Genomic DNA, 19,138 nt, shown 5'->3' on the forward strand with positions numbered 1-19,138 from the left:
TCATTTACCACTTTTGATGAGACCCACTGAAGGTTTTAGGCCAGGAAGGAATCTGACCATATTTGCACTTCAGAAAGAGCCCTGTGACTACTGCAGTGTGGAGGGCAGGTGAGATGAGTGGGAGAGACTGGAGGTGAGGGCCAGGTCCACTTGAGTGATGAGAGGCCCAGGGAACATTACAGAGTCCATAGGAGGCATCACTGCCAGGGTGGACTGAGATGCAGGCGGGAGGGTGAGGAATGAGGAGGCTGGGAATGACAGGAAGTCTCTGGCTTGACCACCTGATGAAGGGTGGTGTGGGTCAAATAAGTTTGCAAATATGATGTATATGTTTGCTTGCTTATAGTTTGCATTGGTGTGGGGGACAGGCTGTAAGCAGGCAGGGTCCTTATAGCCTAAGGCTTAGTTTTAAGACTAAGCCTTTCCCACCCTTTTAATACTAAGATCTTCTCAACACTAAGCTTTTCCCCACACCCTTGACTGTTGCATGATGTGGGGTGGTGCACTCTGATGAGCAATCCCATTTATGCTTCAGGTAAGTGACTTCCTATCAGAGACTTCCTTATTTGTATATTGACTTAAAAGTTTTGATTTCTACACTATAAAATGGGGCCGACTGGAGGCTCACTCTCTCTCAGTTCCTGAAATTAGCATTACAGAGGAGAAGCAGCCAAGATGGCGGAGTGCTGAAGGAGAAGCCAGTTTGTGCAGAGTTTGTGCAGAGAGAAGGAGATGGGGAACAGAGGTGAGTAAGGCTGGTGAGGTAGAAACCTTTGATTATAGGTATACTCAGATGAGTCAGTGGCTTTGGGAGCCCTGAATAAAAAGGGAAGAGTTTTCTTACTGTATGTATTTCTTGCCCACTGGGTGTGAGCTAGGATTAAAGCTAATGGCCCACCAGTTCTTGGCTCTGTTGTTTCATTACCGTCTGTCTGAATCAAACGTGAACCTGCATTGGCCAGGCGGCTGTGAAGCTGCCCGTGACTACTGGCTTTACATTTGGTGTAGTTTGTGGCAGGATTTGGATCAATTCGGTATGGAGCCACCACCACCTTTGAGCGGTGGAGTAGAGGACTGGCTGCTGTTATGGTTCCCCATGGCTGTCCTTTTGGGGGCTGTAGGCTGGCTGACTTTTACAGCCATGCATGAGGAAACCGAGAGCTCTATGGAAGAGGCTGCCTGGGACCTGCAAACCAAGCAGTGGATGGAGCTGGAGCAAACGTGGGAGGAAGAGATGCCGACCCTGGAGCTGAAGCAAGCACCACAGGAGGCTGACCAGGTTCACGAGATTCGCTCGGAAATGGAGTAGCGGCTAGAGAAGGAATCACAGGTTTGTGAGTTGCAGATTGCCCTGGATGTTGTGGAGAGCCAGCAGTGGTGGGAGGCCAGGGCTGAGAACTGGGCCGGGGCTGCAAGGCCCATGGAGCAGAAGGTGGCGGCAGCTAGGGGCTCAAGCCCTGCAGCGGGAGCTGGTTTTTTAGTTCCTCTTTGGAGGATGAGGAGAATCAGGCTGGAGTTGTGATCCGCAGTCTTCAGAAGGTGAGAGCCCAGCAGCAAAGAGTACTTACTATGCCCCTAGTAGGTCTGTGATTTTGGAATAAAGGGGTGGATGCCATCATGCCCTCTGGAGCAGAGATGGAAATGCTGACAGCCATTGCCATGTGCTCCTCTTTGGGACAGTGTAAGACCTGCCACGACGGCAGAGATGAGGGGTGTGGCTGGGGCCCCATGTGCATGGACTGATTCCTGGACTATGATCGGAGTGGGCACTAGCTTCTTTGTTGGATGGACTTACGGATTTTGGACAATGTGAAATACTCTGATGGGGGTAGGGGGTGGCTTTTCTGGAGGCCCTTCCCCTGCCCCAAGAAGCTTTTCACACGGCTGGAAAGAAGTCCAAGGACATTTTGTGCTTTTGGCAAAGCACTCAAAGACTGGTGAAGTGTGTCCTTGTAATTGTTGAAATTGTATGATTTGTCATGTTGTTGTAATTTGTGTAATGTGCCTAATTTCCTTGTGCAGGAATACCTGTGCTTTAGATTGTAAGCAAGCAAAAGGAGTGGGATGTGGGTCAAATAAATTTGCAAATATGATGTATATGTTTGCTTGCTTATAGTTTGCATTGGGTGTGGGGGACAGGCTGTAAGCAGGCAAGGTCCTTATAGCCTAAGGCTTAGTTTTAAGATTAAGCCTTTCCCACCCTTTTAATACTAAGATCTTCTCAACACTAAGCTTTTCCTCACACCCTTGACTGTTGCATGATGTGGGGTGGTGCACTGTCATGAGGAATCCCATTTATGCCTCAGGACTTTGTATCAGAGACTTCCTTATTTGTATATTGGCTTAAAGGTTTTGATTTCTACACTATATAATGGGGCAGACCAGAGGGCTTGCAGTCTCGGTTCCTGAAATTAGCATTGCAGAGGAGAAGCAGCCAAAATGGCGGAGTGCTGAAGGGGAAACCAGTTTGTGCAGAGAGAAGAAGATGGGGAACAGAGGTGAACAGTGCTGGTGAGGTAGAAACCTTTGATTCTAGGAGACTCTGATGAGTCAGTGGCTTTGGGAGCCCTGAATGGAAAGGGAAGTGTTTTCCCACTGTGTATTTCTCGCCTGCTGAGTGTGAACTAGGATTAAAGGTAATAGCCCAACAGTTCTTGGCTCCATTGTTTCATTACTGTCTATCTGAATCAAATGTGAACCTACATGGGCCAGGCAGCTGTGATGGTGGTCACGGCTACTGGCTTTACAGGTGGTGTCACTGGGGTAGGCCTGGGAGGAGGAGTGATGGGTCTGTGTTCAGCACGTAGGTTGACATTGTCTGAAGGACAGCCACTGGGCTACCCAGAGCCCATCAGCAGTGGGTCATCAGGCCTGGAGCTCAGGCAAATGGTCTCGGGTATAGATGTGGGTCAGGGTGGCACTGGTGTTTGTGGGTGTGGGGCCATTGCACAGGGGGAATGGGAGTGTTGGGCAGATAAAATATATTTTATCCAGTGCCACTTTGTTAAAGATGGCACTGCCCACGTGGAAGCCTGTCGCCCAGTGATATTAGTTGCCCTTCTTGCTTGGAATGGGCGTGATTATATTAATGTGTGTTGGGGTGGGCTATAGGCAAGCAGGATCCTTGTAGCCTGGGGCTTGGTTTTAGGACTAAGCCTTTCCCACCCTTTTTGATGTAGGGTGGTGCAATCCCATCATGCCTCAGATAAGTGACTTTGTATCAGAGACTTCCTTGTTTGTATATTGGATTAAAGATTTTGATTTCTACACTATAAAATGAGGTCAAACTGGGAGCTTGCTCTCTCGGTTCCTGAGATTAGCATTAGAGAGGAGAGCAGAGAAAGGCCATGTGGAAGAGGCCAGGAGAAGCAGCCAAGATGGTGGAGTGCTAAGGGAGAAGCCAGTTAGTGCAGAGTTTGTGCAGAGAGAAGGAGATGGGGAACAGAGGTGAATAAGTCTGGTGAGCTAGAAACCTTTGATTCTAGGAAACTCGGATAAGTCAGTAGCTTTGTGAGCACTAAATAAGTGGGTTTTGGAGCCCAGTGTGTGTTTTTACTTGCCCGCCGGGTGCAAGCTAGGATTAAAGATGATGGCCCATCAGCTTCTGGCTCCATTTTTTCTTTACCGACTGTCCTGTCCAAATCCAATGCGAACCTGCATGTGAATGGCCACAATGGCAGCTCCTGGCCTTACAGGGAGGGAGCTGCACCTCCCAGAGGAGCCCTAGAGATGAGCATTTCGGAGGTGATGCTCAGGGCAGCATAGGGATGGGGTGGGGAAGATGAGACAGGGAGGGAGGGAAGTAGAAGGTACATCACTGGGGACCCTTTGAAAGACTGTTGGCTTAAACTCTGATTTATTTCCCTGGGGGGTTAGGAGGTCCACTCCTGGTTGATTGAAGGTTTTTCCTGAGGGACAAACTCTCTGGTATTTCCAGTCTGAGCATGTGCCATGGCCTGAAAAGACCCTCAGGCAGAGACGCAGGAAGCTGCGGGAGCTGTGGGGCAGTGACGGTTGGAAGGTGGCCTCTGGGGCCAGTCAGGATATGGCCAGGTCACTGACAGCTTGTGACACACGTTTCTGAAGTCATATCCGTCTTCCGGTGGGAAAGAAGAGCCTGTCTTCTTCCTTCATTAATCATAACAGGCGAGACCCAGGGCAGGAACAGGGTGAGGGCTGGGGTCGCGCTCTGAGCTGCAGGGCTGGCTGTCTGGGGATCTTATCCCACAGGCTAAAAGGCTTTTCTGTATTAGGGAAGGCAGTAGAAACAGAAAACAAAGTTGTTTAATGTGCAAATCATTAAAAAAATAATGATCTCACCCCAGGGTGTTCAAGAGCTCTTAAACATCTGTTAATGAGCTTATAGCAGCAGCAGGGAAGCAGCCAGCTTCCTGCAGATGGGTGAGGGTGGGGTGGCTGAGGGTGGGATCGGAAAGCCGAGGTTGGTGGGATGGCTGGGGCTGAGGTGTGCTGGGGCTGTGATGAGCCTCCTCGCTTTCCTCCTTTGCTTGTGCTCTCACCTGCTGCCTGCCCCACACCCACCCAGTACATGGTTTTCTACTTCTTTTTTTTTTTTTTTTTTTTTTTTTTTGAGAGAAAGAAAGATAGACAGGGACAGATAGGAAGGGAGAGAGAAGAGAAGCATCAATTCTTTGTTGCAATTTCTTAGTTGTTCATTGATTGGTTTCTTATATGTGCCTTGACTGGGAGGTTTCAGCAGAATGAGCGACCTCATGCTTAAGCCGGCAACCCCACACTCAAGCTGGTGAGCCCACACTCAAGCTGGTGAGCCCGCACTCAAGCCAGCAACCTTGGGGTTTTAAACCTGGGTCCTCAGCGTCCCTCAGGCTGACACTCTATTCATTGTACCACCACCTGGTCAGGTGGCTCTTAACTTCTGACCTTTATACCTCCAGCATTTAGCAGACCCTGAACTGGTCATGTAGTCCCCAGTCCTAGGGTCTGAGACCACAAGGCCATCTCAGACCCTCTTCTCCACCAAGGCCTCGGAAGCTGGGCTCAGGGAGACAGTGAGTGGTGTCCTGTTTTAACTGCCCGCAGGTTAGCCTATGGGGAGGGTTTTCTTCTCAGGGCTTCTTGGGATTGCTTCTCGGGGTGTAGATATTGTTGGGAGTGGTTGATGTCAGGGTACCTATGATAAGAGGGCAGGATGTGTGGGATCTGTAGGGATGTGGGTGGTGACAAGTTTAGAAAGAAGTGTCTCTAGGCAGGTGGTACAGATATGAGTGGGTGTTAATACAAGTGAGGTGGGCTATGGATGTCAACAGGTGTGGCGACATGTGGCTGTCAATTGATAAAAAGGTGTGGATTATAGTGACAGCGACTGGGTGTCAGGATGTCAATGAATGAAATAATAACAGCTAAGACTTTATGGTACTCATTATGTACCTATCACTACTGTTTTATATGAATATACTCATTTAATTTTTAAAATAACTCCACAAAGATAAACTATTAGTATTTCCATTTTTTTTTTAATTATTTTTTTTATTTTTTTTTTACGGAGATGAAATGGAGGCACAAAGAGGTTACGTATCTACTCAAGGTCATTCAGCTAGTAAGTGGCCGGGCTGGGAGTTGAACCTGGGCTGTCTGGCTCCAGAGTCCATGCTCTTGGTCCTTCTGCTTCACCTGATATATGGTATGGAAAAGATGGTGCAAGTGAGTGGACAGAGGGACATTCTAGATGGGGCGTGAAGTGGAGGTTGTGAACAGGACGAGCGGTATGAATGGATGTTATAGTGGGTGGAAGGAGGGCGAGTGGGCACTGACCGAGATTGTGCTGGGCAGTCGTGCTCAGACTGTAGCAAGGACAGTCACCTGGCAGGCTTGTTAAAACCTAGGTTGTTTACAATTTGGGAGGTCCGGGTAGGGCTTGAGAATTGCATTTCTGGTAAGTTCCCAAGAAATGCTGATGCTGCTCGTCTGGGAACCAGACTCCGGGAACACTGAGGAAGGAAAGCACGTGTGGGTGATTGTGAAGAACAGGAATTGGTATTTTAGAGGGGAAGAGGGAGGTGGGGAGACTGCGACCAGAAGTGTGACTTTAGAAGTCTGGGATGTTTACAGCTGTAGGAAGATATTCAGTTGAATGAGCGCAGAGATGAGTATGGTTTAGGTGGGGAGAGAGTTCGTGAGGGGGAGCCTATGACAGTGTCCTGGAAAGCCCCTAGTAGCCCCTAGTGGCCCCACCACAGTGCATCCTGTGCTAGCTGGGCTTCTCAGTGTGCAAGGGTGGCCAAGACAGGAGGTCCCTCTTTCCCTGTGGGTCCCATTGGTGCAGAAGCTTTCTCTATGTTCATCTGTTTTTCAATTATAAATTAGTGATCCAAAACAGGTGACTGCTGGCGTCCCAGAGAACCGGAGAGGGTGAGTAAGGCTGAAACCTGTCCAAAAAGGGTTTCCTCTCCTACTTCAGTCTTAGAGCTTGTCACTTATCATAGTTCTACTATGAACTAAAGTGTCAGAGGTGGTTCTGGTGAGGAGTGCCCTTCAAACTAAATAGAAGAGCCCCCACAGAGGATGGTCTCATAGGCCAAGACAAGAAACATTCAGTGGGAAGCTATGAGAGGATTGGGCAATGGGCTACAAGAAAGAAAGTTCCACCCTGGGAATCACCAGATTCCCCAGGCTGGGCCCAGAAAGGTGACTTGGGGCCATAACTGGCTGAGCCATGTTATAGGTTGAGTTGTGTTCCCCCAAAAGATGCATCCTCCTCCTCTGTGCCTCAGAATGTGACTGTATTTGAAGATAGAGTCTTTATGGAGGTAATCAAGTCCCAATGAGATCATTAAGGTAGGCCTTAATCCCACATGACTGGTGGCCTTACCAAGCAGAGAATGTAGACACGGAGACAAACCATGCAGAGGAAAGAGATGGGAAGACACAGAAGAAGATGGCCTTCTACAAGCCAAGTAGAGCCTGGGCCACCAGAAGCCAGGAGAGAGGCATGGATCCCCCTTCACTGCTCTCAGAATGAACCAACCCTGCCGACAGCCTGATTTCAGACTCCCAGCTTCCAGAACCATGATAGAGTGACAGTGACGCTATGGTTTAAGCCACCACGTTTGTTACAGCAGCCTCTAGAAACTAATGTACCATGATTCGTAGCAGGAGCCAACTGGTCTTAGCGATTGGATGCGGCATTTGCCGTAGACAAGTGCTATTGCTGAGGGGCTGAGCAGTGGGCAGCATTGGGAGGTGAAGGAGGTGACTTCAGGAGAGGGCAGTGTGGCCTAAAGCCCAGCAGATGGCCAGCAGATGATACTTCAACAAGCAATGCTGATTTCTCTAGGAATGAAGAACTGAGCTGTCTTCCAGAGGAGGAACGCCCTGAGCTCACAGGGGCCTTCCCGTCACCCTGGGCTTCACACGGAAAGCGGGCAGCTGGCACAGCAGGCTCCCTGCTGCTGGTGGGGCTTTCGAGCCTCCTTTCTCAGGGATGTGGGGCAGGAAGGGTAAATAGGGGTGCATCTTTGGCTGTAAGAACTCCAGGTTCAGAGGAGCCAGGCGTGAATCTCTACCACACCCAAAATACTGCAAAAACCCTTTCTTAATCAATAGTATTTTATTGACAGTTATAAATATTTTCCATTTGTCCCCTATATACAGTTGCAAAATAGTTTATGATAGTATACCTTCACCCACCATTCAGCATCTTTCTAGAAACTCCATGAAAATTGAATAGGAAATAAAAAGCTCTTGGGGGGGCACTAACCTGGTTCCCCAGCCTTCAAACAACCCCCCACAGACAGCAGGCAGTGTTGCAGTGGGTGCTACACAGTAGCAAAGGGACAGTGGGGACACACCTGGCGAGGTCAGGACACCAGGCTCCTCAGGACGTTGGTGATGCTCCAGTGCTGGCCCGAACACTTCTGCAGCACCAGCTGGAAGCCAAACTCCGAATCACTGTTCTCCTGCAGCTCCAGACAGCGCTTGGACTTGCGGTTCTGGATGGGGCCTCCCTAGGAGCCAGGGCAGAGAGTGGGGTCAGAGGGTATAGAGGCAACATGGGGACATGAAGGCTGGGACTCTATGTGTCTAGTTGTCTGGGATCCAATGAAGCTACAGGAGGTCTGGGGCCTGCATTCCCAGGAAGCCTCAGGCTCCCCATCTCTGATGCACTGGTCTCCTCTCTGAGACTGAACTAGTGCTTCAGTTTTCTTCACAGAATCCTAGGTCTTTGCTAGAATAGAGATACCCCCCCCTACACACCCCAATGCCTGTCTAAATGGCTGGGGTATGGCATGCTGGGTTGCTCCTACAGCAGCTCCTCTCTAGGGCGCTAAGCCCTGCTTCCCATAACCACAGGCTGGGGCCATGCTCTGAAAAGCCTAGTTCCTTGGGACCACCCATGATCAGACTGAATTTAAATATGGCCAGACCTCCTGCCTTTAGAGTCTATGCCCCAACTGGACCTCTGGAGTCATCAGTGCTGGCCTCAACCAAACTCAGGCTTCTGGATCTGTTTAGAACAGGGGTTGGGAACCTATGGCTCACGAGCCAGATGTGGCTCTTTTGACAGCTGCATCTGGCTTGCAGACAAATATTTAATAAAAAAAATGTTAAAAATATAAAACAGTCTCATGTATTACAATCCATTCATTTCCTACCGCTCATGTTCATGGTTGCGGGTGGCTGGATCCAATCACAGCTGTCCTCCGGAACAACACCAAATTTTTATTGGATAATGCGTAACGTACACGGGTCATTGTATGGCTCTCATGGAATTATATTTTAAAATATGTGGCATTCATGGCTCTCTCAGCCAAAAAGTTTCCCAACTCCTGGTCTAGAAGGACGCTGGGTTCCCTCATCTCTGGACATGCATAGTTTCCCCATGCTACTGCTGTTCCAGAATGTTCTGTGGCTGTGCATACGCAGCTTATACCCCAAACACTCTGGGGCTACTGGCTATGTGTCTGGATATCAGCAGTTGAGTATCTCTGAGTTAGACTGAAAATGTGCTCAGTTGGGCGTTGGCCTCCCAAATGAGCAGAATTGCACGGGCTGGATGGTGGTCCATGTAGGTGATTCTTCTGTAGCTTAATGGTACTCGAATATATGCTCAAATTCACTTTCCCCAAGAACCTACTGTGTCTCCCATCTCAGCGCTAACCAGGCATCTGTGTGGGAAAGTTGAGCGTTTTCAGCGAAGCCTCCACCTTCTCCCCAACATTTGATTAGGCACTGATTCCACCAATGCCACCTCCTTCAGGCCAGTGCCTGTCCCCTTATCCTGACCCATCTAACGTGCCCTGATCCAGGCCACCATCATCTCTCCTCCGGACAGCTGCCTCAGCCTCCTCGCCGACCCCCTCCCCCCTTCCAGAGCAGGGGTAGTGATCTTTTCAGAGGCACACTTGGCCAGGAGGAAGCCAGAGCGAGCTCCAGCTCAGCACTGACGGCCTTAGGGGCATTTCTCCCTGGCCTGTTTCCCTCAACTTTCACACCTTTAGCAGCAGTAATACCACAGACCTAGTTTTCTGAACCCATCTGCGTTTTCTCAGGATTCCTAGACTTTGACCAAGCTGTGCGCTGTGCCTGGGGTCCCTCTCCATGCTTCTGTTGCAGGCTAAACCATGGTCATCCGGGGCTCAGCTCCAACTCTGGCTCTGGCTCCGCTTCCTCCGGAAGCCTCTCACCATCCACCCCTACCCCCACTTCCGCCTGCTCTCCTCCAGTCCACCCAGCTAGTCTGGCGCTCCCTATCCCTTTCTCCCACTCAGCACTTCTAAATGACACTGAAATTTCTTATTTACTTGTCTTTTTCCCTCTAGACTGAGAGTTCTCTTACCAATTTCTGTTCCCTCAACATCCAGCAAAAAGCTTGGAACATGATAAGCAATCATTCATGTTGGCTGTCATGACCTATAATAGGTGAAAAGGGAATCGGTCACAGGACAAGATGACCATGCCCGGAAATTCACCATGCGGTGGCACTGAGCAGGCCTGGCAGCAGAGAGAGGGAGGACCCTGCCTCTTAAGACTCTTCAGCCCACACCCTCAGCTCCCAGCTGCGTGCATGCCCAACACAGTGAACAGCCCACTGTGAGAGAGGGAGACAGCGAGCCCCTTCTGGAAGTCATACCCAGTCTGCCTCCACCATCCCCATGGCAACAACTGACATCTCAAGAGAACATCAAGGATCAGTTCTCATGACCTAGAAAACTGACAGTACTTGCGCAGCTAACTAGACACTTCCCAGAGACTCAGCAATTCTGGCCTATAGCTATGTCTAGCAGAAATGTGTGCACCGAAGATATGCACCCGAGCACTTTCTGAAACATGATTTGTAGAACGCCAATATGGAAGCAACCCAGACATGCATCCGTAGTAGAGTGGATAAATAACTTGTGGTGATTCACATAATGGAATACTACACAGCATCAAAAATGAACAAATCACAGAGCTCTACTCAATAAGGATAAATTTCACAAGTATTATACATTAGTCAAAGAAGCCAGACAGAATATATACATAATCCTAGTTCTATAAATTTCCCAAACAGGCAAAACAAAACCAGTGTTCAGCCTGACCAGGCAGTGGTACAGTGGATAAAGTGTTGGACTTGGCTGCAGAGGACCCAGGTTCAAAACTCCAAGGTCACTGGCTTGAATGCAGGCTCATCTAGCTTGAGCATGGGCTCACCAGCGTGAGTGCAGGGTCACTAGCTTGAGCGTGGGATCATAGATCTGACCCCATGGTCACTGGCTTGAGCTGAAAGGTCCTCTGGCTTGAAGCCCATGGTCACTGGCTTGAGTCCAAAGTTGCTGGCTTGAGCAAGGGGTCACTTACTCTGTGGTAGCTCCTCCATCAAAGCACATATGAGAAAGCAATCAGTGAACAACTAAGGTGCCACAATGAAGAACCGATGCTTCTCATCTTTCTCCCTTACTGCCTATCTGTCCCTGTCTGTCCTTCTCCCTGTCCCCCTCTCTCTCTTGCTAAAACAAAACAAAACAAAAAAACCTACACAGTGTTCAAGTCAGAATGGGTTACCTTTAGGGAGGGAGGATTCTGGGGTGCTGCTGGGGTACTATATTCCGACCTGGGTGGTGCATACATAGGCATTTGCTTTGTTTTAAATCATTAAGTTGAGCATTAATTTTTGCATGAATGTTTGCATGTTTCTGTATGTATATGGTATTTTTCAGTTAAAAAAAATTAAAACAAAAAAACCCAGCTGTCCAGATGGCACTTTGAGTAGTGGGTGAAGGAGGCAGGGAGTGAGAAGCCGGATGGCAGAGGGGGTCAGGTGTGTGTGTTAGGTATGGAATTCCCAATGTCCAGTATGTGGGAAATGGACCTGCTGATGGTAAACATCTTCAGAAGCATTCAACTGAGTAATGCATGTCCCTCCTCCTGTCTCCCCAGCCCAGCATCTCCCCTGAAGAAAGCAATGACTCATTGCCCCCAAGAGCACAGAGACGTCAAAACAGGGGGGAAACTGAAACAGCAAGCTGGTCTGGGGCCCACAGGGGCAGCCAGGGGAAACCCACAAGCTCAGGCCAGAGGGGGGAGAGGACTAGTCCATGGGACAAGGGCTCAAAAAGGACCCTAGAGTCCCTACGGGGGAGGAGACTTTGAAGGCTGACCCTCTTGTTCTCATCTATAACCTGAACAGCCTCTGTACTTCAGCCAGGGGCCCTGGCACTCGGCCCCCTATCCAGCACCTTCTTTCCCGAGCGGCTCCATGCAGGATCCTTTTCCTCCCATTGCACTGAGACCCTTGTCTCAGGAGCATCGGCAAGGATACCCAGACCACCCCTCAGCTCCCCATACTTGGGCCAGCTCCTGCTTCTCCATCCCTTCCCTCCAACAGGGGAAGGTGAAGCCCATGTTCCCCGTTCTCTGCTATTCCTCATTAAACATTCCCAGCTCCGTGGAGCACAATATTGCATAGTTCTTCCATTCTGGTTGCGCTCCTTTTGTTTTGTGTCACTCAGAACTGACTGTAGAGCACAGACCACCCCATCTCCACTGGACAACAGTCTCTTTCAATGTAGCCAAGGAATTAGCACTTTGGGTGGCCACACCACAATCCTGAGCCACACTGGGATGACTGTGGAGGACAGCCTCAAATTGTCCTCTCAGCAGCTGTGGGTCCCCATCCTGTTCCTCAAAGGCTGGACTTTTGTGACACTTGCAAGGCCAGCCCCGTCACTCTGCCAGGCCAAGGTTTCTGTGGCTTCTGTGTAAAAGCTTGCAGCCTCTGGGCCTGAGAAGCACATCTGCTGCCCACCCACAGGCTGGGCCATGTCACCGGTGCTCCTTTAGCGGGCCTGTGTCCAGCTTCTCCTGACCCTCCAATGTCCGCCTAGCCTGGAAGTGTGTCCTACCCATGGCTAGGAGCGGAGCTCAGGCTGGGCTGGAGAGAAATCAGCCAGCTCTCTTATTTGCAAGGTCTGCCAGGGGTTCGTGCATTTCGGGTAGCAAGATGGAAGGGGGGCAGTGCTGAACTAGGATGCTTCTTGTTTGGTTGTCAGCTGTGTGGCCTTGGGCAAGCTGTTCCACCCTTCTGGTCCATTATTTCTAGGGCCAGATGATCATTTCTGTCCTGATTTCTGGAGAATGAGCAGGACAGATGGGAAGTCCCTTTATCAGCTACAAAACAAATGGATTTGAGACAGTTCATAGTATCAGGGAGGGTGCTTCGGAAAAAAACAGTTCATCGTATCAGGGAGGGCGCTCCGGAAAAAGACAGTTCATCGTATCAGGGAGGGCGCTCCAGAAAAAGTGCACACCAAGCAGACGGGGGCCAGACCGAGTGCCCTGTTCATTCTGCGGAATATTCTGACTGCTCAGCATGTCCTCAGGGGCTGGGTCAAGCCAGGCCTTTCCAACAGTGACTGCTTCAGCAATCCCTGGACCGTGGAAGCTGGGAGAAACTGGGCCAAACAGAAGGTCCTCAGCCCTCAGGCACATTCTAAGCCTTCTGCAGGGGCACCTTGCCAAGGTCGAGAGGTGACAGGGGCCGAGGTCTCTGAGAAGTGAAGCGTTCCTTCAGAGACTCAACTATGACATTTCCCAGGCCCTCCCCTGTCCCAACCATGCCCTCAGCTCTCGAAACAGGAAGTGTCACGACCCTGGGAAAGAAGCAGCATGTGTGGTCTCTGGGAAGAAAGGGAGTGAGACCAAGAGAAGGGGTGGGGTGTGGGGGGGAGATAGCCTTTGTGAGAGTGCCTGGGTCCATCAGGGAGGGAGAGTGCGAGGCCAAGGAGAGCCCCTCTCTGGAGGCTCTGAAAGGAGAACCTTCTGCCACCGGGTAGTAAGGCCATCTGGGAGGCCTCACTGACCGGAACCCCGGTGTGCATTGGGAGCACAGCTGGAGTATGAAGAGAAGAGTCAGGCCAACCTTTGGTGTGAGAGCTAGCACTGGCCATCAGCACAGTCTGGGATAAGAGTAATAATAGTAACCTTTATGTGCTATACCAGCACTGTGTCAAATGCTTTACATGCCCAGTCTCATGCATCCCTCACAACAACCCTGGGAAGTAGAGATGCTAATTATCACCCTTTTGTAGAACTGGAGACTGATGTTGGGAGTCTTGCTCAAGATCGCATGGTCAGTACATGGTAGAGCTAGGCTGGGAGCCCAAGAGTCAGCCCCCTTCACTGTTCCTCACCAGGATAAGTGGCCAGCCCACCCCACCATTTATTCCACCCGATGTCTGTCTCAAGAGAGTGAACTAGACTGACAGCTGTTGGTGCCCCAATATCTGGGGTCATCTTGACCAGAGAGAAGGGTCATCTTGACTTGTAAGGGGCTCTGAAGAGCCAGTTTGATCTAGTTTTTTTGAGAGCTCTCTGTAGAGACACGTTTCATCCATCCACCCACCCATCTGTCCATCAATCCATCCATCCGTCCATCCATCCATCCATCCATCCATCCATCCATCCATCCATCCATCCATCCAGTATTAAATGAGTGCCTACTCTGTGCCAGAAATATCAGTGACTGAACAGGAAAGAATCCTTATCTCTGTGAAGATTATTCTAAGAGGGAGAGAAAATAATAAAATTTTATATAGTCTTAGAAGGTGATAAGGCTGTGAACAAAAACAGGGAGCAGTGCTCTGGACTGTATGCTCGTGCTTTCCTAAAATTCATGCTGAAGCCCTAATCCCCATGTGAGGGTATTAGAAGGTGGGCATTTGCAAGGTACTTAGGTTATGAAGGTGGAACCCTCATGAATCGGAAATATATGAAGAGATACAAGAAGAATGATCTGTCTCTTGCTGCCATGTGAGGACACAGTGAGAAGACCACCATATGTAAACGAGGATGCAGGCTCTCACAAGACAACGAATCTGCTAGCACTTGGACCTTGGACTTCTCAACCTTCAAAACTGCAAGAAATAAATGTTTATTGTTTAAGCCAGCCGTGTATGGTTGTTTTGTTACAGCAGCCAGAATGGACTAGGTCGGATAAGCAGGTCGGGGTGATCCTCACTGAGAAGGTGAGATTGATAGAGGAAGACGTGAAGGAGAGGAGCTGGCCCCGTCTCTCACGGGAGAGACCTGAGGCCCCGTGCAAAGCTCCCACACCAGCAGAGGCCTGGAGTGTTCAGAAAACAGCACCGAGGCCCTGGTGCAGAGAAGGCACGGGAGTGGCTGGAGGAGATGAGGCCCAAGAGGTGAGTGTGGGGCAGGCTGTGTCAGGCCTCAAAGCTGCTGAACAGACTTTGGCTTTTAACTGGTGACAGGGCCAGTCACTGCCGTGTAGAATTGAGAAGTTAACCAGGTCACTGTGCTATGTTGAGCACTGAGTGTTGGAAGGAGGAAGGAAGCAGGGACACCTGCTAGCCCCCTCTTGTCCTCACACCCAGGGCTAGCCAGCAGCCTCTGCGCCTGGCCCAAGGCTCTGGATGTGGGGGCTGAGGCCCCCTGAGGCTTGATGCAGGACCTCCGACCGGCACTACCTTCTGTGGGACGGTGCCGTCACTTGGTTTTCTAGTCCAGTCATCTAAATTATTTGTGTAATGCTTACAACTATAGGATCTAGAAACACACAATACTTTTAATTAAAGAATTTAAATAAGGGCAATTAAACCTGGCAGGAGAGATGCTGAAGCACACAGAGAGCTTAATTGGAATGGGAACCAAATTAAATATGGAAACAGTATTAGAAACATCGAAAGCTGAATGTATAGACTTCAGAAGGCTAATAATAATTCCTAGAGCTGGGTGCCTGGCCCTCAGCCTAGCTGCTTCTCCTTCTGGGCCTCTCTGGAGTGGTGGCCAGAACGGATATGAGAATGAGAGGTGGTCTGAGCAGAAGCCAAGAACACAGCACTCTGCTCCGGCCATACCTCTGGCTGTCCCTGGCCACGACCCTGGTAAGTGGATGAGCCACTCTGAGTTTCAGCATTCTCCTTTACAAAAGGTATTAAAGTATGGGGTCATTCCAATTTTGTGTCTACATGGAGCACTGACCAGCAGCACAGTGGCACGTGGACCTGTGGTCCATCAGCCTCTTGGGTGTTGAGGAAGTGACCCCAGAACACACATCCTTGAGCTTCCTCTCTGCCTCAGTTTCCCCAAGTGTGAGTCTGTGGTAACTGGGGGTGGAATAGCTCAGACCAGACCAAACAACCTGGCTCCTTGTGGAGTAGTAGGCTGGATAGATGGATCAGACAGAGTTCCTAAAGGCTTATTAAACCATAGATCATTGGGCTCCACTTTTCTATTCCAGTAGGTGTCCAATGAGGCCAAAAATGTGTCTCTTTAATTTTCCACGTACTACTCTGCTGGTTGTGTTGGTCCAGGGACCACACTTTGGGCACCACAACCAGCCATCAATCAGCCTGTCTCAGGAAAGGGGAGGGCCCAGCTGGTTGCTTGCATTGGCCTCCCTGAGGTGCAACATTTGGAGCATCTGGGATGAGAGTGCTGGTCTCACATTTGCAATCAACATGTTCACAAGGAGGTTGTGTGTGGCCTGCTTTCTCTTGTGAAGACTTCTCTGTTTATTACAGAGCCCCCATCCTATTTTCCTTTCTAATTAATTTTCCAAGAGCAAGTGGCCCGATGGGGCTTTGGCTTTATGCACAGTGGTTTTGTGAGTTTCCAGGTTAAGTAGTTAATAATTAGTAATCATACTTCAAAGCATAGGTGGGATGTTAGTGCTGGTTACAGAAACCCGAGATTAAGCCTTTTTGTAGAGGAAAGTGGTCTCTCTGTATTATGAATATTCAACACTCCACTGAATCAATAAGTATTTGGTGTTTATCTTTCTTCAAGAGGATTTGAGTGCCTGGGAGATCTGCCTGGGATTTGTGCTGAAGCCCCGTTGGACTGAAGATGGCTCAGTGGCAGTGTCAAGTGTGAAAGGAAGGGTGAAGGGGGCGGGCTGTGAAGACGGCAGGATGGCGGGAGGGAGTTGTTTGCTGAGGAGGGGAGTCCAGCCAGGTCAGGCATACCTGGGGCTTGGCATGGCAGGGAGACCCCCAGCCACAACTCTCACTGCAGTACCCATGGGCTTTCCAGAGGCGAGTCAGGCACCATGAGTGCTGTATTTGACAGAATTCCCAGACTTGACCTTGGAAAAATTATTCAATTTTTCTGTGCCTCAGTTTCCTCATCTGTAGAATGAAGATAATTTAAGTACCTAAAAGCTTTGTCATGGGAATTAAGTAATATTTATAAACAAGTATAATACTACCTGGCACAGAGTAGGCACAATATAAATGTTTGATAAATACATTTCAAAATCTGCCCCAGGTCAGAGTAGCGGGGAACAGAGCCATCATACCTGGCTCCTGACCCCTTTGGGGGGGGGGGTGAGCTGCGGGAAGAGGCAGGGGCTGACTGCCACAAACTAACAATCACTAAGAAAATATTCCGGCCTAAATGAAGTATTGTCCATCCCTCAAAACCGGACCGTTCCACACTTGCCCCTTCATATAACATGGAAATGAAAAGTTGTTTTGTTCCAAAGCTGTGATGAAACACCTGCTATGGTCTTTGTTCTCAGTACAAAAGATTCTCCAAGTTGGCCTTCCTGACAGAGCCCGGGGATTGAAGCAGGAGAAAGTCAAGGACCCCTCCTCCTCGCGTGTTGGGAAATGCTTTGGCAGAATTAGAGGTGCTCCTGGGAAATGTGCTCTGCAAATGTGTTCTGTTTTCAGTGGGTTACTCATCTTGCATCAAATTATCAAATTAGATCCACACACCAGAGCCGACAGTCCCTGGATAGGCAGGCTTGGCTCTGGGCTGAGCTCTGTTCCAGGCAATCTCCTCATACTCCTGAAAATCTCTTCTCTCTGGCATTAATAAAAATCTTTGTTATCCTGGGTGTTTCTCATTTAGAAAATGCCGAAGTGCTGTACTGAGAACGAGGAGAACACAGGGCTGAGGTGTGGGGAGGGCCTGCCTGTGGGAACACCCATCTGTGTGTCCTTGAACCCCCAGAGGGGTCTTGGGAACATTTCCACCAAAGGACCTGGACAGGCAATAGGAGTGACTGTACACCCCAGTCTGGGGCTAGCATGAAACTCAGTCTGAGTACCTGGCAAATCATCAAAGTTTCCTATTTTAAAAGACATTCATACAAATGTGTACTTTACTCCATACCGTACACATCCTCATTTTAGCATAAAACATTCCCACCTCCCTCCCTCAAATCTGGAGTTACAGGGAGGAGTGCATGTTTGTCGTATGTCTTTGAGTACCCCGCGTGGCCCATGCAGTTGGGATGCACTATCACCTGAAAGTGTTCTTTGTAAGAACTGGGGATTTTCCAACTGAGCAGTGAGTGCCCTTTGACTCTTACGTTTAAGTGTCTTTGAAATACTGTAGTACTATTTTTTTTTTCTTTTCAGCACACAGGCATGCATGCAAGGAGAGTCACTGAAACTCAGATTTTGTTCATCTTTGGGTCTCCCACAAACCTAGTTCAAGACCTGGCTCATCAGAGGCCTTTAATTAATATTTGTGAGCTTTTAAATAAGGGACTTCTTCCTCTGATCAATAGCACACTGGATGCCTCAGGCCTTCTGTTAGGGGCTGGAGATACTGAAAGTACAAGACAGTCCTGCCCTCCAGTTTCCTGGTTGACAGAAGACAGAGGCATGTAGTGAAATAACAAACAATTCCATAAAGCGGGATAAAATGACCCTCATACCAGAAGCTCAGCTCATATTCAAACTCATGCTGCTTTTTATTAAGGCAGGCCCAGTGGGGCATCTCAGGATTGCTCTCTAACTTCAGCTTAGAAATACAGAATTTCAAGGTTGGCAAGCCCTTGAGACCATCCAGTCCAGCTCCACTTAGAGCTAGAGAGCCTTCGATGAGTGTCCCCTGTTGAGTGTCCCCTGAGCCCATGTCTTCTCTGAACTGCCAACCTCGTGTCTGGACGACTCTGATTATGAGAAAGCTGTTCTAGCATTGTCTCTGACTCTCCCCGTGGGTCCTTCCAGAGCTAAACGGGACAAGTCTGCTCTCTCTTGCATAGGGCGCGGATATTTGAAGGCACAGCTCCAGTATTCCTGATGTCCTGCTGCTCCAACAGTCCCTGCTCCTTCAACCATGCATTCAAATAGATAGATTTTTAAGGAAGTCGGAACTTAGAGGACACACTCCATGACAGCCTTCCTATGGCAAGACTCCTTCAATAGCACCAGCATTTACTTAACCATTCACAGTAATGGTGGCAGAGGGGAGAGTGGGTGTCTCGTTACCACTGGATGGAGGCAGTCCATGCTTTGTCTGACAGGTGTCTTGCCACAAAATTCTCTTCCGTAGTGACATGGTATCTGCTTCCTCCCTCTCCTTCCATTGGTCGAGGGGCCATTCACTAATACCACCTGACCAAATCGCAGAGTCTCCCAAATCTTGGTATGTGGGGTATTCTTGGAGGATCAAAAGCCCCATACTTTATGCATATTGAATTTATAATCCCGGTAGGTAGTTTAGGAAATTGTTTAAATTGGCAGGAGTCACAAGCTAGAAAAATCACCAAAGGCAACACCTACCACTTAAAACGTTAATGGAGTTTTATCTTGTGTTGACATGGGAAACGTGGGCTGTTTAGAGACATGTACATTGCTTGAGAGGCACAACTCTGACTGCTGTTCTTCAAACCCAGCCCCTGGGGTGGCCTTGGATTCATAAG

General features: G+C 49.3%; 1 protein-coding gene across 2 annotated transcripts in view; it reads right to left on the reverse strand.

The window, feature by feature from the left end:
• Positions 1–3,923: 3,923 nt before the first annotated feature.
• Positions 3,924–19,138, reverse strand: part of GALNT18 (polypeptide N-acetylgalactosaminyltransferase 18) — a 369,121-nt gene continuing 353,906 nt past the window's right edge. The window contains exons 11-12 of one of the 2 annotated variants that reach the window (XM_066250967.1): positions 7,830–7,985; positions 3,924–4,244 (exon numbers count right to left, since the gene is read on the reverse strand). In XM_066250967.1, the coding sequence (XP_066107064.1) occupies positions 7,839–7,985 (147 nt within the window). In that variant the 3' untranslated portion in view covers positions 3,924–4,244; positions 7,830–7,838. Of the gene's footprint in view, positions 4,245–7,569; positions 7,986–19,138 lie in introns of those variants that run through there. The other variant, XM_066250966.1, reaches the window with a different exon arrangement.

This window comes from Saccopteryx bilineata, chromosome 1 (genome assembly GCF_036850765.1).
Source record: "Saccopteryx bilineata isolate mSacBil1 chromosome 1, mSacBil1_pri_phased_curated, whole genome shotgun sequence".
Classification (NCBI taxonomy): Eukaryota; Metazoa; Chordata; class Mammalia; order Chiroptera; family Emballonuridae; genus Saccopteryx; species Saccopteryx bilineata.